This window comes from Eptatretus burgeri, unplaced genomic scaffold, assembly GCF_056783735.1.
Source record: "Eptatretus burgeri isolate ZD-2024b unplaced genomic scaffold, Ebu_testis_v1 Ebu_testis_scaffold_893, whole genome shotgun sequence".
Lineage (NCBI taxonomy): Eukaryota > Metazoa > Chordata > Myxini > Myxiniformes > Myxinidae > Eptatretus > Eptatretus burgeri.
Window position 1 is genome coordinate 1 of NW_028222842.1, and position 25000 is coordinate 25000.

Sequence of the window (25000 nt, forward strand, 5' to 3'; positions counted from 1 at the left end):
CTCATTTCGCCGACCTCGGAAGGATGACAGGCCGAGTCAACCCCTGGTGTTAATTAAACAGCCAATGGGGCTCGAACTCAGGACCCTAGGATCCCAAGCCAGCACCCTCACCGTGAAGCCAACGCCATGCAAGGCAAACCAGTGATGAGAATTATTGCGATAAGACAACATTCGATAAGTTTGAGTGAAATCCACACTTACGAATGTTTGTACGATCAAGACCCTTCAAGATGAAAGCTTCAGTGATGAACTGCAAAAAAGAATGAAAAAGAAGAAAATTGAACAAACTCATTTTGTAAGCTGTATAAAGATTAATTTGCCTGCCCCAAAGCTAAAACCACAAAATTGTCACACACAAAAAGAGAGACTCACAGCCTCAGGCGCCAATAGACAATCATCTTTCAGAACAGTTCAGAGGTAAATGAAATTGGATTTGTTCATCAGTTTAAACACCGTTATCTCCATATTCACACAAACTTACATCTTCAATGTAGTTCGATTTATTTACCCTCTTCAAAGGAACCTGAAAGAGATGACATGAGTCATATTGTACCACATTAGTTACATTGTGGGAAAACAAGTAAATATCCAATATTGGTTTGTTGTGGTTATACAATGATAACATCGACTGATACAGAAGTCTATGTTGGGGCTAAATGACAGAAAGGAACAACTTTACATCGATAAAAGACATACCTTAGTGGAATAGGGAGACAGATATGTGTAGTCACACCACAAGTGAGTCTGGTTAAGTGGCAGGAATTGGAAGAGGAAGAAAAATGAAATTGAAGAATGAAGTGTAAGGGGTGAGGGAGTCGAGGGGGTGGAGGTAAGTGATGTGAGAATTTGGGGAAAACCAATGATAGGAATTAAGAAGCCCCCTCAATTTTGCCTCAAAATGGTTTTTTCCAATATTTTTTGGTGAGATTTCTGACAGTCATCATCTGTCCCAAATTGCACAACATTTGTTCGTTGTGATTACATATTTGATGGAATCTTCGACGTGAATGATGTGGGGCCTGTGTATCTAAAATAAAAGTATCTTTCAACTAAACAGAAAAAGAGGTGAATTCATGGGCAGGAGAATCTTCCCATCCCTTTGTTATCATTCTTCTTCCTCATGTCCCTCTGCCATGTCCCTCTAACCCACTGTCTGTGTTCACCGTGTTCTTTCTGTTCTGTGTTATCACTCTCCCACGAGCTGTATTCCAGCTCCCATAATGTAAAAGGATGACACAAGTACTGTGTAAAACAAGATTGTACCTCTTCTGCAGTGTGAATGTTCTTTCCTTTGGAGATGGTTCCAAAGACTCCTCCAATTTCGGAGATAACCTGCCAATCTTCGAACTTTTGAGTGTACTTTTTGGTGCACAGAGTCGAGGCTTGTGGTACCTGCACCTGATAACAAATGCACAAACATGGAGTGTTTAGTCATTATGTCACATCAACTCAATAATAATAATGATCATCATCATCATCATCATCATCATCATCATCATCATTTATCATGCAAACAGTCGGTGTTGCTGAAGCAGTTGCTGTGCTGTATTGCTGGTTGAGTCGCCACTCCGGCTCAGGAAGTCAGGACAGGAATTTGTAATTTGGCCAGGGTGCCAGCTATAGCTTGCCCACTCATCGTGAATGACACCGTGGGATCTTTCATGTACACCAACTATTGCCAGCAGATGGGACACCCAGTTTAACGTCCATCTGAGGGACGGCACACACAATGATAAATCACCACGCCTGTGAAACATCGGGAAGACAGTTTATAGCTCGGTCGGCATGCGAATCCAGGCCAGACAGCTTCGAGGTGAGTGTGCAGACTTCCACGCAATCCTGTCAGCCCACATCTGCACTGAGGTGTCAGGTAATTGTTTTAATCTGTCTGCTTATGTGGCAGTCAAACAAAATTGAAAATCATTCCAAACAGGAAACCTTCTGTTGTTGAGAACGTCCTGAAGGACACAAACAGGCACGATTAACGAATTTAACACATTAAGTAAGGTGGTGAAAAGACTCTGCATCAGCAGCGGTAAACTTCTGAAAATAATTTCCCAACCCAGGTCGGACTGCTTCGAGGGGAGTGTGTGTACTTCTCGGCCATCCTGCGAACCATCACATCAACTCCTGTCAGAAATGTCATCAGAACTAAAGAGGAGGAAATAATTTGTATAACACATAAATATGTAGGTAATCCAAAGTCTTACTTACCGGAGATTGCTCCCCAAACTTGGCCTCATTGCACTCAATCTCATTAATGTCATCACCATCATCATCTTCACACTCTTTCTTGAACCCATCACCAACCTTTATTTCTTCACTCTGACGAAGAGGAAATCCTGCAAAGATGAGGAGAAATCAACAGCAAACAGATATTGTGACAGAAAAAGATCAATGGACAGAATACCAATGTGTTCAGATGTGTGTGCATGTTGGAAATTATATCGTCGGTTTCATCGTCTTCTTCTTCTACTTCTTGACCAACCAGTTGTTTGTGTACCACTGTACCATGTCCACGAGTAAGAGGTCAAGGAGACAAGGACAAAGATGCATGATTGGTCTGAGTCTTTCAGGAACAGGTTGGCTCGGCCTGACATGATTGTAGTTGGTAAAGGCAGGAATTTGTAATTCGTTCAGGGTGCCGTCAATAACTTGCCAAGTCTTCATGAAAGATACCGAGAGGTGTTTAATGTCTCCAAGCTTATGCAATCAGTCGGGACACCGAGCACAACGTTCATCATGGAATCGCCAGGACATTGATCGAGCGATGGTAACCGCCATTGGAAGCAAGGGGAAACTGATGTTTCTGGTGTCAACCCTTTTATAAAATATACAATGTCGAGGTTTGTGTTCGAGCTAACACAAAGATTGAAAAACAAGGGGAGCTGGAGACAAGAGGGGTGAGAGGGAACCACGAAACAGTGGGGAAGAGAGACATTTGGAAATCTGTGGAAGGGAGAGGGGTGGGGCGGGGTACATGGGGTAAACAAGAGACGGACACTTCAGGGACTTCCTGGTCCTCACACAAAAGGGACTTTCTGGAAGGAAAGCAAGGAATTTGAAGGATGTGGGTTTGGGGTGGATTAACAGGGGTAGAAAAGATCATGGTTTTGGATGGGGGAAGATAAGAGATGAGAGTGAACAACAGCTGTTTTGAAGAAATAGAAGGGAGAGTTGGATTGAAGTGAGTGTGGGAGTTCGTGAGGAACAGCTTGGTGAGGAAAAAAGAGGAATGAAAGAGTGAAGGTGAGCAGTGATTCTTGATTTTGGTAGTTTTACCAGAATGGGGTTGATGGCAGAGCACGAACGTCCTGATGAAATATGGGGGTGGGACAGATCACAGACAGAGAAGGGGGGGGGGGGGGAGTTGCCGGAGAGACGGTAGAAGACTGAAAGACCATCGACCTGCCTGTGGTGAGTGACCCAAAGACCGCTCCATTGCATGCGATACGAATGAGTCACAACTTCTTCACCACACGAAGGCTTGGTTTCCACAGCGTGAAGTCGGGCTCGGTGTGAGGCAGGAGCACCACCCCAGAGGTGAGAGCAGTACTCCTTCAGAGTGCGGATGAAAGCTTTTAAGTGGCTCGAAGATGAGGTGTGCCAAGGAAGGATTTCGCACGACGGAGGATGCCCAGTCGGTGACTGGCTTTGGAGGCCTGCTTGGAGATGTGGCTTTCCTGGGAAAGATCGTGGCAGATAGCTTGAATGAAAGGACTTTTTCAAGGGGGTTATTGAGAAAGTAGATGGGGGCGGGGGGGCGTGTGGCGGGGGTTCCAGATGGAGAGACATTGTGAGAGTGTGAGATTTGTCACGATTGAAAGACGTGATCCAAGTGTTTCACCAGTTTGTGATTTTATCCAGATCTGCAGAGAATGAAGAGGCTGCTGCCTGCTGATCAGAGGGATGAGAGATGGTATGGCAGAGGTTGGAGTCAAAAGAGCACAAAGAGCAAGAACGCCCACTCCCAAAACATCTCCACCTTATTTGGCATGGTTGCTCAACATGGTCAAAGGCTAAAAGGACTTGGATCGTCGGTGGATGACTCAGGCTGGAGTGACATGTTGTGTTTGTTATTGTGTTCTGTAGATGTGTGGGATATATGTATCATTTTGTGCGCGCTGTGAATTTTGAAGTCTGTGTCAGTGTGTTTTGTGTTGTATTGTAAGTAGAGGGAATTCTGAAGATCTCTCCACAGATGGTTGAGACAATACATTACCCCACCAACCCCAACTCAGAGAGGAAATGTATTCAGAAAAAGTTACTTTGCAAATCTACAGCAACAGCTCAATATGGAATGGCTTGCATTGATTACTGGTGGGACACGAAAGATCCAAAATATATGTCAGCCAAGAAAAGGTGAATTATTGCCGGCACCCCAAACCATTCAAAATTTCCTTCAAATCTGTGAAATTGCAATCTGCTGAAAGACGGTGTTAAATATGAGGTAAGCTTCCAAATCTGCTGGGAAAAAAGTGGTGAAAAGTGGTTAAAACACCACCATGGCATTGCTGGAGAATCAAAACAAAATGGCCAGAGCATGCAAGGGAAAGGTTGCTGCAGTGAGGGGGAAGTTGTTCGTGTCATTATCATGAACAAGCAGCCTTTGTGGGAAATTGAAAATAAGAACTACGACAACAACCATTTTCAGGTCTCTCCTCATCCAAGTCATTAAATATCCAAATAAAAGGCAAAATACTTGCAACTTATGAGAAAAGATTCATTCTCAAAACTTACCAGTTTGTGGCTCTTCCTCAAAAGATTTCAGTATTTCAGGCTCAGCATACCTGCAGAAAATAAAGAAAGATTTTGTAAGTTGTAGTTCAACATAGGGACAATACCCCTGGGCGCTCACTTGGTGGCGGCTGGATAAGATAACCAGGCACTGGAAGACATGGATGACCTACAAAATATGTTATGGAGAAGAAAGTAAATACCGATGGATTATTTTCTTTATGCCATGAACAAACTGTGGTACAATCATGGGTGATGAAGGTTGTGGTGAAGTTTCATCGGAATCGTGTGTTTAGTTTCTAAGAAGAAAGCAAATACCTCCATTGTGGGACAACACCACATTTAGACGCCAATTTTTTTTGTGCCATGAACAATATTTGCTACATCATGGGTGATGTTGGATGCAGTCAAGTTTCATCGAAATCGTTTGTGTAGTTTCAGACAAGAAGTTGAAAAATATTTGTGGACAGACGAACGGAAGGACGACATGCCATCCCATAAGCTCCCCGGAACGATGTTCCAGGTGAGCTAAAAATGTCACAAATAATAAACAATGTCAGAATAACAAGGATCAGATTATCGAGGTCTCCCACCTTTTGGGTGACAGAATGAATCGATCTGTGTCATTTGAAAGCTAAATATTGAACGTTTTTTGAAATATCACGTACACAAGCCAAATCACCAAGATGGTTGCCATAGCAACACAATTCATCAATCGCAGCCGTAAACTAATCAGGTTGAGATAATGTCATGAGGAATAGATATCTGCAATATGCAAACTAAAGGTAGAACGGTTTTTGAAATTTTGTGGATACAAAAGTACATGGATGGATGATCCTCCGGTTGGTCCGTTGGATGAAAATAATTTGAATTGCCCCCGTCTCCGAATTTGTCTAGTAAACAACACTACGGGACTGCTACTCCACCAAGTGTCTTCACACACAGTTGACAATGAAGCCAAGAAGTGTCACATGGTGAAGAGGGTGTAAAGATCACCAAAAGCACACTTGTTTTAGTTTACCGAGAACGTAGTTCCAGGAGCTTATGAGATGGCGTGTCATCCGTCCGTTCACAAATACAGTCCTTTCAATTTCTTCTCTCAAACGACACATTTCGATGAAACTCTAACACAACGTTCATCACCGGGAATGTACCAAAATTTGTTCATGGCATTAAAAAAAAAGTAATAATAAATAAATTTGGGCCCCAAAGGGGTCTACGAGGCTTGCCCCCCAAAATATATTTGCTTTCTTCTCAGAAACTACACACACAATTTCGATATCAAACTTGACCACAGGCTTAATCACCCATGATGTTCGAAAGTTTGTTCATGCCATTGAAAAATTTGAGGTCTTCGGGTGAGAGGGGGGGATTGCCCCCCAAAATATGTATTTCCTTCCTTCTCTGAAAACACACACTCAATTTTGATGAAACTTTACCATAACCTTTATCACCCATGATGCACCAAAGTTTGTTCATGGAATGAAAAAATCCAAAGGTATTTACTTTCTTCTCCATTCCATATTTTGTGGGTCATCCATGCCCACCAGTTCATCCATCCATGTTCCCTGGTTGTCTTATCCAGCCACTACAAGGTGAGTGCCCTGGGGGTATTGCTCCTTTGCTCGGGAAAGTCTCCTTTGTATTGCTCCTTATTATTTTTTCTTTCCCCTTGGTGTCGCAAGCTTCCATACTTTCCTCGAGCCTAGGTTTGAATCTTGGCCCAGATATAAACTATTATTCCAGTGTTTCACAAATGATGCTATCCACAGCCCTGCACAGTGTACGAAAGAAGTTTCATCCAAGCTTCAAGCAGCAAGTGCTAAAATGGGGAGTTGAAACAGCCGAACATTTCAAAATGGAAATTTCAAATAGTTGCAGGAATCCTCCAGATGAATGAACGCCGACTTTGAAAGTCAAAGATTTGATGGAAGAGGGAAGTGGAGTGGATGTAGTGGATCTAAACTTTCAGAAGTTTAAACGAAGAACTAATTGGATTCATGATGGGAACCCAAGATTGGATGTGAACGGAAGAATGCAAGTAAAAGGGGTCCCCACCACAGATCAGTATGAGGACCGTTATCATCTTTCATACTAAATAAACACATATTATTGAAATATGTATTCTTCCATGGAAGGGCGGGGGGGATCCGTAGCTGGACTGTTGTAAGTGTAGTATGGTCCGTGTGTTTTGAGGAGGTTCGATTGCCATGTCAAAGGGATCTGTTGGAGTAAGACATTTGAATCACATGACGCTGAGGAGGCAGCGTATGCAATGTATAGACAGGGTAAACAGATTAATTATGAATGCGTAGATACGTCTGGACAGCGGGACTCGGCGTGGACTTCCCATCCTCAGAGGCACACATGTCATGGGTGTGCAAAAAAGGCCAATTAAGATCTTGCTGGTCAGTGTGTGCCAGCTGTGGTAGTGCGGTGGCTGTGGAGCCCAGATGAGTGGATGTGCATATTTTTTTGTTGGGGCCGCCCCTGTGGCCAGGACCTGAGAGCAAGACTTTGCCCAGGAGGAAGAGGAAGAGGAGAAGTCCCTGCACGAGAGTCGAGACCAGAGGGGTCGATACAGGAGAGTTCGGGTGGAGAACTAACGAGGACATGAGAGAGTCCATGGGTGTGCATGTGAGTGGAGATGGGAGAGTCCACCGTGAGAGTACCAGGAGAGGCTCATGAGAGCACCAAGACAGGCAAGGATGGAGGAAGAAGATGCAGACGTCTTGCACATGAAGCTTCTCCCAGGGGAAGCCTCCCATACAAGGAGAAAAAAGGGTCCCTCGGATGGATGTTGAGCGGGCGTCTCATCTGCCAGGATACCTTGGTGGACCTGAACGATCCCATTGTGTCCTTCATGAAGAGTAGGCGAGCTATCACCAGCACCGTGGAAAAATTCCAAATTCCTGCCATGACCAGCAGAGGACATTGCAACAAGCAGCACAGCCGTGCCCTCAGCCAATGATGCAGCCTTGTGCTGCACATGATTGAAGAAAAAGAAGAAGTTGTGCAGATGCGTGCTCAGGATGACATTCCAGATACTTTTCCACATTCAGAGCGAAAGTACTGCAATACTGCAAGAAAGTTTTCCGATTCGTGTTCTACAGTGTTCAAAATGTAAAACTAAACTGAAATCAAGCAATCCCTCTGTCAGAGAGTGACGTGTTTAGACAGACAGCGTGAACCAAGTGCGTAACCTTGGTTTGCGCTTCGTTCGGTGGGTGATAAACATTAAATGAATGGATATAGTGTTTGTGAAGCACAGGAATTATATGATTAATGATTTCCTCAAAATTACTTGCATATGTTGACTGCATTGGTGGTGAAGTATTATTCTGACATAATATTGTGACATGCAAAGCAGTTGCTGCCATGCTTCATAATGGATCAAATCATTGCAAACGAAGACGAATGTTTTGAAACGTCTGGTTGATGTGGTATTCCATGTATCGCATCCCTCCTCTGATCAACAACGTCCCGATACTTGCCATTTGCCCTTCTTTCTGAGAAATATTCTGAAAACCCTAAAGCTTCTCTTCTCCTGTAACTATCCCAACAACCCCAACTTCCTTATGAGGTTTGCCGGAAAGAACCAGTGGCCGAAGTCATTCACGAACCACAACCCGAAAAACACCCCCAGTGCTACGAGATGGTCCACCATCTTCACATCCTTTGATGGGATGACACACACATCGATGCCCTTCATGAAAAACACCAGGATGAGCAAAAACATCTGGGTCAAGATTCTGGATGGAACCAAGTAAAACAACTCGGTGCAACCATCTCAAAGCAACCGCCCAGCACTGAAATCTCTAATCTATGAAACAGAAAATAGAAAGCTAAATGTGATCAAGATACGACAGTGTTCACGTCAAATTACTTAAAGGAATACCATTGCTATTGGATGTACGTTTCATGCCACGACTTTCCGAATGGATATTTTCTCTTACTCACACGGTGTGTTCCTCGTTGCTGCAAGCCTCCCCCTTCTTCTCACGTCTGCTGCACTTGTGCCTAAGTTGAAAGAGATTGAAAAGTCAATTTACTTCACATTTTGTGAGGGAGTGACAGTGTACCCCAAAACTGGTCATAAAAGTGAAGAAGAGGGAAATGAAATAATTTACTTCAGACGCTTCCAAAGGGTGGTTTTCTTCGGTGTTGTGGATGGTGATGACTGGTTCACACGAACGTCTTGTGAATCGGGAGAGCAAATCACACGAACGTCTTGTGAACCGGGAGAGCAAATCACACTCATTTCTTGAAAACCAAGAGAGCGATTCATTGTTGATTCCCTGAAAAAGAACACTCTTCTTAAATCCAAAAAAAAACCTCTTAAATCCAATTAATTTACAACAAATGTAAAAAATGCAAAAATAGAATGTTGGAAATGATATTAAAAATGTAAAAAGACCATCATTTACCACAAGGAGAATATAAAAATACCAACACTTACTACATAGAGAATGTAAAAAGACCACCATTTACCACAAGGAGAATGTAAAAATACCAACATTTACTACATAGAGAATGTATAAATACCATCATTTACTACATGGATAATGTAAAAATACCTGCATTTAGCACACGGAGAATGTAAAAATACCAACATTTACTACATGGAGAATGTAAAAATACCAACATGTACTACATTGAGAATGTATAAATACCATCATTTACTACATAGAGAATGTAAAAATACCAACATTTACTACATAGAGAATGTATAAATACCTGCATTTAGCACACGGAGAATGTAAAAGTACCAACATTTACTACATAGAGAATGTAAAAATACCAACATTTACTACATAGAGAATGTAAAAATACCAACATGTACTACATTGAGAATGTATAAATACCATCATTTACTCCATAGAGAATGTAAAAATACCAACATTTACTACATAGAGAATGTAAAAATACCAACATGTACTACATTGAGAATGTATAAATACCATCATTTACTACATAGAGAATGTAAAAATACCAACATGTACTACATTGAGAATGTATAAATACCATCATTTACTACATAGAGAATGTAAAAATACCAACATTTACTACATAGAGAATGCATAAATACCTGCATTTAGCACACGGAGAATGTAAAAATACCAACATTTACTACATAGAGAATGCATAAATACCATCATTTACTACATAGAGAATGTAAAAATACCAACATTTACTACATAGAGAATGCATAAATACCTGCATTTAGCACATGGAGAATGTAAAAATACCAACATTTACTACATAGAGAATGTATAAATACCTGCATTTAGCACACGGAGAATGTAAAAATACCAACATTTACTACATAGAGAATGTAAAAATACCAACATTTACTACATAGAGAATGTAAAAATACCAACATGTACTACATTGAGAATGTATAAATACCATCATTTACTACATAGAGAATGTATAAATACCATCATTTACTACATAGAGAATGTAAAAATACCAACATTTACTACATAGAGAATGCATAAATACCTGCATTTAGCACACGGAGAATGTAAAAATACCAACATTTACTACATAGAGAATGCATAAATACCATCATTTACTACATAGAGAATGTAAAAATACCAACATTTACTACATAGAGAATGCATAAATACCTGCATTTAGCACATGGAGAATGTAAAAATACCAACATTTACTACATAGAGAATGTATAAATACCTGCATTTAGCACACGGAGAATGTGAAAATACCAACATTTACTACATAGAGAATGTATAAATACCATCATTTACTACATAGAGAATGTAAAAATACCAATATTTACTACATAGAGAATGCATAAATACCTGCATTTAGCACACGGAGAATGTAAAAATACCAACATTTACAACATAGAGAATGTAAAAATACCAACATTTACTACATAGAGAATGGAAAAATACCAACATTTACTACATAGAGAATGTATAAATACCTGTATTTACCACACAGAGAATGTATAAATACCTGCATTTATCACATAGAGAATGTATAAATACCTGCATTTATCACACGGAGAATGTATAAATACCTGCATTTACCACATAGAGAATGTATAAACACTTGCATTTACTACATAGAGAATGTAAAAATACCAACATTTACTACATAGAGAATGTATAAATACCTGCATTTACCACATGGAGAATGTCAAAATACCAACATTTACTACATAGAGAATGTAAAAATACCAACATTTACTACATAGAGAATGTAAACATACCAACATTTACTACATAGAGAATGTATAAACACCTGCATTTACTACATAGAGAATGTATAAATACCTGCATTTACCACACAGAGAATGTATAAATACCTGCATTTACCACATAGAGAATGTATAAATACTTGCATTTACTACATAGAGAATGTAAAAATACCAACATGTACTACATAGAGAATGTATAAATACCTGCATTTACCACACGGAGAATGTAAAAATACCTGCATTTACCACATAGAGAATGTATAAATACCTGCATTTACCACACAGAGAATGTATAAATACCTGCATTTACCACATAGAGAATGTATAAATACTTGCATTTACTACATAGAGAATGTAAAAATACCAACATGTACTACATAGAGAATGTATAAATACCTGCATTTACCACACGGATAATGTAAAAATACCAACATTTACTACATAGAGAATGTAAAAATACCAACATTTACTACATAGAGAATGTAAACATACCAACATTTACTACATAGAGAATGTATAAATACCTGCATTGACCACACGGAGAATGTATAAATACCTGCATTTACCACATAGAGAATGTATAAATACCTGCATTTACCACACGGAGAATGTATAAATACCTGCATTTACCACATAGAGAATGTAAAAATACCAACATTTACTACATAGAGAATGTAAACATACCAACATTTCCTACATAGAGAATGTATAAATACCTGCATTGACCACACGGAGAATGTATAAATACCTGCATTTACCACATAGAGAATGTATAAATACCTGCATTTACCACACGGAGAATGTATAAATACCTGCATTTACCACATAGAGAATGTATAAATACTTTCATTTACTACATAGAGAATGTAAAAATACCAACATGTACTACATAGAGAATGTATAAATACCTGCATTTACCCCACGGAGAATGCAAAAATACCAACATGTACTACATAGAGAATGTAAAAATACCAACATTTACTACATAGAGAATGTAAACATACCAACAATTACTACATAGAGAATGTATAAATACCTGCATTTACCACACGGAGAATGTATAAATACCTGCATTTACCACATAGAGAATGTATAAATACCTGCATTTACCCCACGGAGAATGCAAAAATACCAACATGTACTACATAGAGAATGTAAAAATACCAACATTTACTACATAGAGAATGTAAACATACCAACAATTACTACATAGAGAATGTATAAATACCTGCATTTACCACACGGAGAATGTATAAATACCTGCATTTACCACGTAGAGAATGTATAAATACCTGCATTTACCACGTACAGAATGTATAAATACCTGCATTTACCACGTAGAGAATGTATAAATACCTGCATTTACCACGTAGAGAATGTATAAATACTTGCATTTACTACATAGAGAATGTAAAAATACCAACATGTACTACATAGAGAATGTATAAATACCTGCATTTACATTATGCAAAAATTATGCAAAGAAAGTCCACACGGAGCAAGTGTTTGTGATTTATATATGTCGCTCTGTCGCCTCGCTGTTGCTTTGCTGATGGACCAATTTGTTCTCCCCTTTGCAAAACTAACAAAGTGCCTTCACCCCTCCCCCACACAACCACCACATCCTCACATGCCACTCTCACACCCCCCCCCCCCCCCGCAAACAAAAACAAAAACAAAGCATCTTCATCATTTACTCCAACACCATCAAGTTTTCATTTCCTTGACTTATATACTGCCATCTTTGCCTGAGCAAGCAGGAAATTGGCTAACACAGCATTGGAATTTTTGTGTGGGATATCCAATCCTTGAATGAACACATAAGTGTTAAAAACAAACCAAACCTCACAAAACAATTCCGAAGTAAGATGAATAAATGTGCCAACCGTTGGCATTCAACATAGATGTGAAAAAGGTTTTCAGACTTCTCACAAAAGGGACATTCATCCACCAGAAGATTTGAAAAACGGTGTAACAAGTGATTACAAGGAAGGATCCAGTGTACTGGTCTCCATTAGAGGTCACCATGTCATGGCGGTACAGCAGGGTTAGAAAAACCTTCCCAATTCGGAAAATAAGGGGGAGAACAAGTTGAGGTCTCTCCATCGAACCCTCTGCTATGTTGTTTGCCGATGTGAAAGAAATTTTACACAACCTAAATGAAGGCCTTTTTTTTGGGAAGGCCAATGAAGCCTCCGTTAAAAGGGGGACAAGGAAGAAAGCTGGCAAGAGAAAAAAACACATCCGAGTTCAGGAAAGGTAGAGAGAGAAGGTATTCGATGTGTATTTTGTTCATTGCTCTGCTGGTCCTGCTCCCAAGCAGATGCAAGCAAAGCACACAACATTATATGCATGTGTGTATGTCCAAAGCACACAACATTATATGCATGCAACAATTCGAGAGTATCGCACACCGATCAGGCTTGTTAATGGATCAGCTCCGATCCAACTGCCGTTTGGGCTGCGAAGATCTGTGACAGATTTAACTCCCTTATCGGGAAAGTGTTGAATAAAACACCGATCAGCAGGCATATCCTGGAAAAAGGAATTGCAGGACAAAGGTTCTTCCAGAAACATTTGCTTCGTGTAAGAATGTGTTGCTCTTGTTGTTGTCAGAGCTTGCCACGCATTTAGCATGCTCTGATATAAACCAGAGAGAGGAGATGTGTCGATTTTGGAAAGGTTCATCAGGAAAAGAGAGTGGTCATGGCCGTGTCTCCCAGCCTTTTGCAAAAGTTGACGAACGACGTTGACCCATGGTGGAGAGGGTCACGTGTATAGCATGCGAAGAGCAACCGAGAGTTGAAAGGCCATTAGCCGGCTCTTTATGTCGACCAGGCCTTGGCCTCCATCGGTCAGTGGTAAACTGAGGACCCCAGGTCGCAGCCAATGTTTACCATCCCAGAAAAAGACACAAATCACTTCTGGAGATGTTGAAGCAACACCGCTGGAGGATGCAGCACGAAGAACCTGTGCCATCAGGTAGAAGCCACCAGTGTATTGATGACCAAGACCCTTCCATGATATGACAGTTGTGTGATCAGACCTTTCCATTTTTGCAGTTTACCCTCAGCAAACTTGAGCAGACCAGCCCAATTCTTTGCTACTGTGGTATTATTACCGAAGAACACTCCGAGGTATTTCACACCATCGTTGGCCCATGCCAGTGGAGCCGGAAGTCTTGGTGCCAATGATCACAACGGGCTGAGCCAAAGGGCGCTCGTTTTGTTCCAATTTACTTTGGCTGAAGAAGCCTTTTCGAATAAGGATAAACAATAACAAATGATAATATCATTGTTATCTTGCACGAGTACACATACATCATCGGCGTATGTCAGTCTCTTGATGGGCCGTTCAAGCTGGGACAAAGTAAACCCTGTTAGTCTACAGTGCAAATAAACCAGTAGGGGTTCGATGGAGAGAGCATACAGCAACCCAGAAAGAGGACAACCTCACAAGTCTAATTCCCCTGTTAACAGACAAAGGTGTAACAAGTTCATTGTTTATCTTAAGCACATGAGAAATATTATTATATAGTATTTTAATGTAAGAGATGAAGGTCGAACCAAGTCCAAACTGCTCAAGCACTTCAAAAAGGTACTGATGGTCAACATGGTCAAAGGCTTTCTCCTGATCAAGGAGAAGTCCTAAATTTTTAGGGTTTTCCTTGCACAGTTCAATGATGTCTCTCACAAGGGAGATGTCATTGATGGAACGTTTTGGGACACAGTAACATTGGTCTTCCTTCAACATCGAGGATAGATGAAGAGTAAGTCGTGATGCCAGGGTTTTTGAAAATATCTTATCACTCATACATAACAGGGAGATAGGACGCCAATTTTCAACATACAACATGTCTCCCTTTTTGGGGATGAGGGTAAGAAGAGTTCGTCAGCAACTCTGAGGTAGCTCTCCAAGCTGGCAGCTTGCGTTCAAAGTGTTCATGAGATCTGGATCCAATAAGTGCCAAAAGTTCCTGTAGAATTCGGTTCTATGTCCATCCAAACCAGGTGTTTTCCCAATGGCAAGGCCGTGCCGGGCAGTGCCAAGTTCATCCAAAGTAATGGGTCTTTCCAGTTGAGAACGCCCATTTTCACACAACACTGGCAGGCCTACGGATATAGAGGCGACACTGAAAGGATTTATTTGTTCCATTGAATATATTTTCGAAAAGTATTCCTTCGCAAAAAGTTTGATTGCTGATTGTGTAAAGTTAATGGATGAATCTACCAATCGCAGCTGAGAAAGCTGCTTACTGGGAAGACGTTTGTCCAAGGGAAATAAGTACTTGGTTGGTACGTCTGCCTCATTCAGGTGTCACACCCTCATCCAAACGAAGGCACCATACCATGTGCATTCCTCTCAGTTATTTCCTTTAATAAGGACTATTTCTCAGTTAAGGTTTTTTGTATGTTACTATTATTTTGTCCGATGACCCGTTGGAGATGTAAAATCTCCAACTGCAATAATTTCTTTATTTCATTGTCAGCCCTTGTTGAGAAAAACTGATACTCTTGACAGAAACGTTTAATTTGGGTTTTTACTAAATCCCACCATATCAGCGGGTTAACGGGACAGTTTAACTCCTGGTCTCGGAGAGCCGTCCAGAAGGATTCAAAGGCCTGAATGAAGTTGAGGTTTTCTAGTAAACTGTTGTTGAATTTCCAATGAGAGCTCCCTGGACATGGTTTAGAGCAGGGGTTCTCAACCAGGGGGGAAATTCCAGGGTTTCAGGAGGGAATTGGGACCACAGATTGGCAGACTCAAACTGTTGGAATATTGATCTTTCTGCAAACTACAATTCTACAGATTGTACATAATCTGCAAGACATCACACTTTATTGATTAAGGTGTGATGTCCTGTAGATTATGTACAATCTGTAGAATTGTAGTTTGTTTTTAATTTAATCTGTGACATTCAATAAAGTTTATTGAATGTCAGATTAAATTAAAAATAAAGATACATATTTCACTTTTTTATCTGTCTAAATATTCCATTTATAGTTATCTTTGACTTATTCTTGTTTTTTATTCACAGAATTTGGAGCCCATCATGAGTGTCAAAAAGGAGGGTACGATGATTCATATATTCAATATGGATTCACATCCATCATCATCAATGGAGAAGAAAGGCCTCAATGTGTTATTTGTAGCCAACTTTGTCAAATGATCCGATGAAACCAACAAAGTTGAAGCAACTTTTGCAGAATGTTCATCCTCAACACAAGGACAAGGACAAAAGCTTTTTTGAACGTCATGGGAATGCTCTCGAAAAGATGAAGCTGGATTCAACAGGGGCATTCCAACAAATGAACCAAAAGGTTATTGAAGCTTCTCATGTCGTCGCAATGGAGACAGCAAAGCAGAAAAAAACCACATACAATTGGGGAAACTTTGGTCAAACCTTGTGCTCTCAAAATTGTGGAAATTGTGTTGGGAAATGGTTTGGAGAAAAAAAAATTGCAGCAGTTTCACGATCAAACAATACTGTTCAAAGGAGGATCAGCAACGTGGCCATTGACATGAAGGATCAAGTTGTGCAGGAGATCAAGTCTGCAGCATTTGGCTTATTTTCAATTCAACTTTATGAATCGATTGATGTGGCATCGTGTTCCCAGTTGCTGGTGTTTGCAAGATATGTTCACTCAGGTTCATTAAAGATGAGTTCCTCTTTTGTTCTCCTCTTGAAGCAACTCCCAAGGCCTCAGATATTTTGGATAAGGTTTCATCTTTATTTGAATCAGAAAATCTTTTGTGGGATAATGTCTGTGGGTGCTGTTCAGATGGAGCACCAGCTATGTTGGCGACAAAATCCGGATTTCAAGTTTGTGTGAAAAAGCGAGCTCCAAAAGTGAAAGGCATTCATTGTCTGATCCAACGTCAGACACTGGCCTCAAAAACACTTCCAGCTCCACTCGGGAAGGTTTTGGATCAAACAATTCAAATTGTGCATTTTGTCAAAGGAGGAGCTCTCAACTCATGACTTTTCAAACAGTTATGTATTGACATGGATGCAGGCCATCATTTGCTTCTTTTCCACACAAATGTTCAGTGGCTTTCAAAAGGAAATGTAACTGAGCGAGTATTTGAGCTTCGAGATGAGCTGAAATTATTTTTTGAAGTTCAGGGTAAGATGCTATTTTTGTCTGGCTGGATGATGAGGAATGGATCATGCATCTTGCCTATTTGGTTGACATTTTTGAGCAGCTGAATAAACTGAATCTTCAGATGCAAGGAAGGAATACAAACATCATAAAATACATGGATTCCTTGGAAGCTTTCATGAGCAATCTGGAAAATTGGAAGAGAAAGGTCAAGATCAAAAATGTTGCAATGTTTGAGAAACTGTCATCAATTCTTGTTGCTGGTGGTGAAGACCAAGTGCTTCCAGAATTTGCAAAAAATGAAATTTTGCAACATTTGACAGCATTGGAAAATGAATTCAGCCGATATTTTCCTGAACTCAGTGATAAGGAGTTGGATTTAGTGTGAAATCCATTTAAATTGTCAGTTGAAAAAGTTCCTGATCATTGTCAAGATGAATTTCTGGAGGTGAAGACTGATTCAGGATCAAGAGATATGTTCAATGAGAAATCAATCCCATAATTTTGGCCCTTGATGTGTGATTCCTTCCCAAAAGTGTCAGAAAAAGCTATCCATGCAATGCTTCCATTTGTTTCGACATATCTTTGTGAGTCAGGCTTTTCAACTCTGTTGCCAATGAAAATGATGCAACAAAGTGGATTGGAGGTTGAAAATGACCTGTGTTGTGCCCTTTAAAGCACACCTCCGCGTATCCAAGAATTAGTGAAGAAAAAACAACCACAGGTTTCTCATTGACTGTAATCTTCATCAGAATAAAAAGAATTACAATACCCTGGCATTCTATTGAACTTTTTGTTTATTGAAATATGCTTCAGTAACTTTAGTCTGTTAAGTAATTCGTTATGAATATTAAAAAACACTACTTTTATTCAAGTTTTAAAATCCATCAACATTTTCGATTGCTGTTAGATTAGAAAAATTCTCCTATAAAAATAATCCACGTAAATGTATATGTCCTAATACTGTAAAGGAAAAATAAAAGATTTTCAATATTACATGCATATTATTTGGAATGCACCTTTTGAGTCAGACAATATTGGAAAGGAGGGAATGACATTCTGACATATGGTGAAAAGGCTGCATGGGGCAAAAAAAGGTAGAGAACCACTGGTTTAGAGAGTTGAATAAAGACTCGAGCTCGGGAATGGTCGGAGAAACCGGAAGGCACGATATTTGATTGATACCCTCCATGTAATAAATGAGAATTTACATCGATGCGATCAAGCCTCGCAAGTGAGATGTGGTTGTTTAAACAACGACACCATGTGTAGACAGATCAGAAGGGTGCTGGACGTGCCAAATATCATGGAGATTATATTTCGCAAAAACTATTGCAGTATATGGTTGGGGTTCCAGCTCATTTCGTTCACATGAACAATTAACAGTATAGTTAAAATCTCCACCAATAATTAGACATGTCTGCAAATCCAGTGTTTGCAGGAATTTCCTCAATTTGGCAAAAAAGGAGATCCGCTCGTCATTGTTGCTTAGAGCAGACACATTGAGAATTGTAAACTTGACCTGATTGATAGAGAAGGTCACAGAAGCAAGGTGTCCATCAATAATACTTGTAAATTTAAGGCAGGATGGGTGAAAATGTTTCCCGAAGACAAACATGACGCCTGCCTTCGATGAGGAGTTGTTACAAAAGAAACATTCCTTGTCCATAAATAGTTGCCACTGAGTTTGAACAGATCGGACAGCATGGGTCTCTTGTAACAAAGCTATGTTAAGACCATTGACCTCAACCAGCCGTTTAATTTGGATCTCGTGGAGTGGACTCCCACCACCATTAACATTTATTGTTCCACTCTTGAAACTGGCCATGAGGAAAATAATAGCTTCTAAGAATAAGATTAAAAGTGGGATAGTTGATTAGAATTCCTTTTCGCCTTGGCGATTAATTTTTGGAAGCGGTGACAGTGTGCCTCGTGGAAACCGAATAAGTCAGGCTTACGTACGATCGCCTGAGCACACTCGGGGAAGGACGGAAGATCTGGAAAGTATTCCATCAGGTTTATATTGTGTTTCCTGTATGTATTTTGAAAGAAGAGTCTTATTTGTTCAGAGGAGGTAGGACCTTGACTGGTGAGCTTCTCCACCGTTTCCACCTGACTTCCTGTTTGTTTCCTCCAGGTCAGATTCTTCAGTCAGTTTTAATTGCCGAGTCACACAAGCTTGTACAGTCCTGCATATCGATACTGTCGTCAGTATTTAAATACGGATTTGTACTGGTTACGACGTCTATGTGCTCTTCCATTGTGGGAACATCTCTTTGTGAAGTAACATTCTTGACGAATGCACAGTCACATCTAAACTGTTTAGCCTGGGTTTGCATCACAACCCAGCTATAAACTCTCATCCCGACTTATCACAGGCAGGGCGATTCATCAATGTGTGTGCCGTCCCTCAGATGGACGTTGAGCGGGTGTCCCATCTGTCGGCATTCCTTGGTGGACGATAATGAGCCATGGTGTCCTTCAACAAGAGTGGGCGAGCTGTCGCCAGCACCGTGGACAAATTCCAAACAACTGCCGTAACCAGCAGAGGACATTGCAACAAGTACCAAAGCCGTGCCCTCAGCCAATGATGCTGCCCTGCAGACTTCTGCTACATATGATTGAAGAAGAAGAAGAAGTGCAGATGCGTGCTCAGGATGATATTCCCTACAATTTTCCACATTCAGAGGTAAAGTACCGCGATACTGCAAGAAAGTTTTCTGATTCGTGTTCTGCAGTGTTCAAAATGTAAAATTAAATTGAAATCAACTAATCCCTTTGTCACAGAGTGACGCCTGCAGACAGAGTGAACCAAGTGCTTAACCTCGGTTCGCGCTTCGTTCAGTGGGTTATAAACTGATTAAATGAATGGATATGGTGTTCGTTCAGCACAGACTGATATGACTAATGATTTCATCAAAATTACTTGCAAATGTTGATTGCATTGGTGATGAAGTATTATTCTGACATAATATTGTGACATGCAAAGCAGTTGCTGCCATGCTTCATTATGGATCAAATCATTGCAAACGAAGACGAATGTTTTGAAACGTCTGGTTGATGTGGTATTCCATTTATCGCATCCCTCCTCTGATCAACAACGTCCCGATACTTGCCATTTGCCCTTCTTTCTGAGAAATATTCTGAAAACCCTGAAGTTTCTCTTCTCCTGTAACGATCCCAACAACCACAACTTCCTTATGAGGTTTGCCGGAAGGAACCAGTGGCCGAAGTCATTCACGAACCCCAAACCGAAAACACCCCCATTGCTACTCTATTATCCTCCAGCTTCACATCCTTTGATGGGATGACACACACATCGATACGGTTCATGAAAAACACCAGGATGACCAAAAACATCTGGGTCAAGATTCTGGATGAACCCAGGCAAAACAACTCGGTGCAACCATCTCAAAGCAACCGCCCAGCACTGAAATCTCTAATCTATGATGCAGAAAATAGAAAGCTAAATGTGATCAAGATACGACAGTGTTCACGTCAAATTACTTAAAGGAATACCATTGCTATTGGATGTACGTTTCATGCCACGACTTTCCGAATGGATATTTTCTCTTACTTACACGGTGTGTTCCTCGTTGAGATAAGCCTCCCCCTTCTTCTCACGTCTGCTGCACTTGTGCCTAAGTTTAAAGAGATTGAAAAGTCAATTTACTGCACATTTTCTGAGGGAGTAAACAGTGTACCCAAAAACTGGTCATAAAAGTGGAAAAGAGGGAAATGAAATGATTTACTTCAGACGCTTCCAAAGGGTGGTTTTCTTCGGTGTTGTGGATGGTGATGACTGGTTCACACGAACGTCTTGTGAATCGGGAGAGCAAATCACACGAACGTCTTGTGAATCGGGAGAGCAAATCACACTCATGTCTTGAAAACCAAGAGAGCGATTCATTGTTGATTCCCTGAAAAAGAACACTCTTCTTAAATCAAAAAAACTCTAAAATCCAATTAATTTACAACAAATGTAAAAAAATGCAAAAATAGAATGTTAGAAAGGATATTAAAAATGCAAAAACACCATTATTTACCACATGGAGAATGTAAAAATACCAACATTTACCACATGGAGAATGTAAAAATACCATCATTTACCACATGGAGAATGTAAAAATACCATCATTTACCACATGGAGAATGTAAAAATACCAACATTTACCACACGGAGAATGTAAAAATACCATCATTTACCACATGGAGAATGTAAAAATACCATCATTTACCACATGGAGAATGTAAAAATACCAACATTTACCACACGGAGAATGTAAAAATACCAACATTTACCACATGGAGAATGTAAAAATACCATCATTTACAACACGGAGAATGTAAAAATACCATCATTTACCACATGGAGAATGTAAAAATACCAACATTTACCACACGGAGAATGTAAAAATACCAACATTTACCACATGGAGAATGTAAAAATAACAACATTTACAACACGGAGAATGTAAAAATACCATCATTTACCACATGGAGAATGTAAAAATACCAACATTTACCACACGGAGAATGTAAAAATACCAACATTTACCACATGGAGAATGTAAAAATAACAACATTTACAACACGGAGAATGTAAAAATACCATCATTTACCATATGGAGAATGTAAAAATACCATCATTTACCACATGGAGAATGTAAAAATACCAACATTTACCACACGGAGAATGGAAAAATACCATCATTTACCACATGGAGAATGTACAAATACCAGCATTTACCACAGGGAGGATGTAAAAACACCAGCATTTACCACACGAAGGGTGTTTACCACAGGGAGGATGCAAAAATACCAGCATTTACCACATGGAGGATGTAAAAATACCAGCATTTACCACAGAGAGGATGTAGAAATACCACCATTTACCACATGGCGAATGCAAAAAAAATTATGGAAATAAAGTGCATAATGGAGCGAGTGTTTGTGATTCATGTATGTCCGAGCACAGCCTCGCCAAAGGACCAATTAGTCCTCCCTTTTGCAAAATTTACAGTGCCTTCACCCCTCCCCCACACAACCACCACATCCTCATATCCCCCCCCCACTTTGTCCCCTGTTCGTCCTGATGTCCCTTCCCACAAGGAATTTCTCACGTGTGATGACAGACTTTGACAGGCTCCTCTGTTTTTGTTTTTTTGTGGGGGGGGGTGGGGGGTGGGGGGTGGAGAAGAGAAGGACAAATTTACCAGTGAGTAGAGAGTGCTTTAATCTCAGTGTTGCCCAGGTAAAAACGGAAATGGTGATTATCTTTGCCACCACGAGGTGGCACAACACATTTAGAAAATAATTTACACACACCTGTCCCCTTCCCCCACCCCACCCCTCGTCCCACACACACACCTGTCCCCTTACCCCACCCACCCTCTCGTCCCACAAACACACACACACACACACACACACACACACACACACACACACACACACACACATACACACATACACACACACACACACACACACACACACACACACACACACACACACACACACACACACACACACACACACACACACACACACACACACACACACACACACACACACACACACACACACACACACACCACACATGTACTTTTATAAACACACACACACACGTACACAAATATATACATAACATGTATATCTATAAATATAGATGGAGGAGGAGGATGATGATGATGATGATGATGATGATGATGATGATGATGATGATGATGATGATGATTCAAATTCTCCATGTAAATGTGTATCATGTATCGCCCCCTCCAGGTGGGGGAGGGTATTACAAGTCTCCACCGTTTACAATCCAATATTCCTGTCCACACGTTTTCCTGCACAGTGAGGTGTTTTGGATTATAAGCACAAGGAATGTTTTTGCTTCATGCACGGACTGGTGGGTTCTCTGTGAGTTAAATTAATGTTGTGAATATCCTGTGTGAAGAACGAACCTTCGTTGTGTTGTCTTTCGACATCCCCACATCGTGTTGGATAAATAAATCTGGAGAAAATCTCTGGAGTGAAAAACTCGGGAGCTCCAGAAAAACGACCTTAACAACGAGAGATCAACATCAAAATGATTGTTCATTGTTTCAACGATGATCATTGTGACGTGTGACGTGTGACGTGTGACGCGTAACGGGCGTTCCATTGCGATCACGTGACGCATTGTGTACTGAAGCCTTCCTCGATCTTCGGCGATGAGGAGTTTATACACCTCATGGTTGCAGATTCCAAATCTTCATCATCGTTATTTATTCATTTTGAAATAAAGATTTATTTTTCTGGTTTTAGCGGATAACACGTTTGTGAGAAAACGAATTTTCTTGCATATTTTATTTTGGATTTTGTTTTCAATAACTCACAGGTGTGTCTTTCAGTTGCTCACAGGTGTGTGTTTCGGTGTCACGTTTGTCGTGCCGAGTTATTGCAAAACGATTTGTTGTTATTATTTGTTTTATATTCCCGCTATTTTCTTTATTTCTCCCTTTTCGTCCACAACGAGGCTCGAGCATGATAGGCGGTGTATAAAACTAAGAATCCTGAAGGGAATATATTTACATATATATTTATGTGATGTAAATGTACGAGGTCCGTGTAAAAAGTAACGGGACTGACTTCACAGAAAATTTTATTCCAAAACTCGTATTGAAATCACAGCTCGTCCCCTTCAAAATCGTTTCCCTCCAGTCTCACACACTTGTCCATCCTCTTCTTCCACACGTCGATGCACCACTGCATTCCTGCCAACGCCGACCGATTTTGTTCGTCAGATAAACCGCATTTGGAAATTATTATTGGAAAAAAAAATAGTTGTGTTTTTTCAGTTTTGCGTTCGTTTCTCACTGCCAAGATCGTCTCACACGCGGCTGCTTCCACATTCTACACAACTCGGGCCTGACCTTGATCTGTTATCTCGTCAGCGATTGGTTATTGCTTCCAAACGAAGCATGACCAATCAAATGGGACGACAGGAGACAGCGGGCATTCATTTCCAGACAACCCGCCATTTTCCATTCGTCATCAAAGACTGCAGTTAACAGAGAGGACTCATCGCTTCAGTGCACGACAACAATGCAAACACCAGAAAATAAAAAACCACCACCACGATGGGTCAACGAGTTTAAGCCAAGTTGGACAACAGAGTTCAAGTGTATGAAGGCTTCGTGTGAGGTAAACTGTAAATATGTTATGAAATCAGAGTGGCCAGTCATTTCATTCATAAAGATGTATCGGTGAGTTTATGTAAACTCTTGTGTACACGGATGGGCACATACATGTGGAGCTTGGACAGTGAGTCATTTATGGAAACGTGACTGATGATCATGATGTCTTGGAAAAATATAAATTTTGAGTCGATCAACCATGTTAAGTTTTCTCTTTTTCACTCTAAAAAATATGTTGATATATTTCAGCGAACTGTGGTCTCCAAATGCAGGAGATTGCACCATTTTGCTTCATTTTTTTTGAAAAATTTATGGGTGGGGGGGGGGGTCATGCCCCCAGACCCCCGGATGGACGCGTGCGACGCCAGCCGACCGCTTTTCCTTCAAAAAAGGTTGGCAGGTATGCCACTGGAAGACTTCTGAAATCCTCCGGAGCTCCGTCGTCATGGCCCTTTTGATGGCCTCCACATCAGGAAATTGGGACCCCTTGATCACCCCCTTGAGCTTGGGGAATAGGAAAAAATCACAAGGGGCCAAGTCTGGCAAATACGGGGGTTGCTCCAGAGTTGGGACGTTCCTCTCTGCCAGAAATTGTCAGATGCTCAGGGCACTGTGAGCTGGGGCACTGTCATGGTGGAGCACCTAGGCGTTGTTCTCCCACAGATCCCTCCTCTTGTCCCGGATTGATCTCTTGATGCACCGGAGGATCTCCTTGTACACGTATTGATTCACTGTTTGACCTTGTGGTACAAACT

General features: G+C 40.6%; 1 protein-coding gene across 2 annotated transcripts; it reads right to left on the reverse strand.

Moving 5' to 3' along the window:
- Window positions 1–136: 136 nt before the first annotated feature.
- LOC147007024 (uncharacterized) lies at window positions 137–23215 on the reverse strand. Of its 2 annotated transcripts, none has more exons than XM_085867629.1 (10): window positions 23031–23215; window positions 20823–20990; window positions 20652–20711; window positions 8868–9035; window positions 8698–8757; window positions 4741–4790; window positions 2215–2342; window positions 1264–1398; window positions 482–523; window positions 137–250 (listed from the first exon to the last, which is right to left on the reverse strand). In XM_085867629.1, the coding sequence occupies exons 1-10, from the start codon at window positions 23183–23185 to the stop codon at window positions 152–154; spliced, it is 1065 nt and encodes a 354-aa protein (XP_085723755.1). In that variant the 5' UTR covers window positions 23186–23215; the 3' UTR covers window positions 137–151. The 2 variants fall into 2 exon arrangements, with proteins under 2 accessions (XP_085723755.1, XP_085723756.1); XM_085867630.1 differs by lacking the exon at window positions 23031–23215 and adding an exon at window positions 21935–22084.
- Between the last annotated feature and the right edge of the window lie 1785 nt (window positions 23216–25000).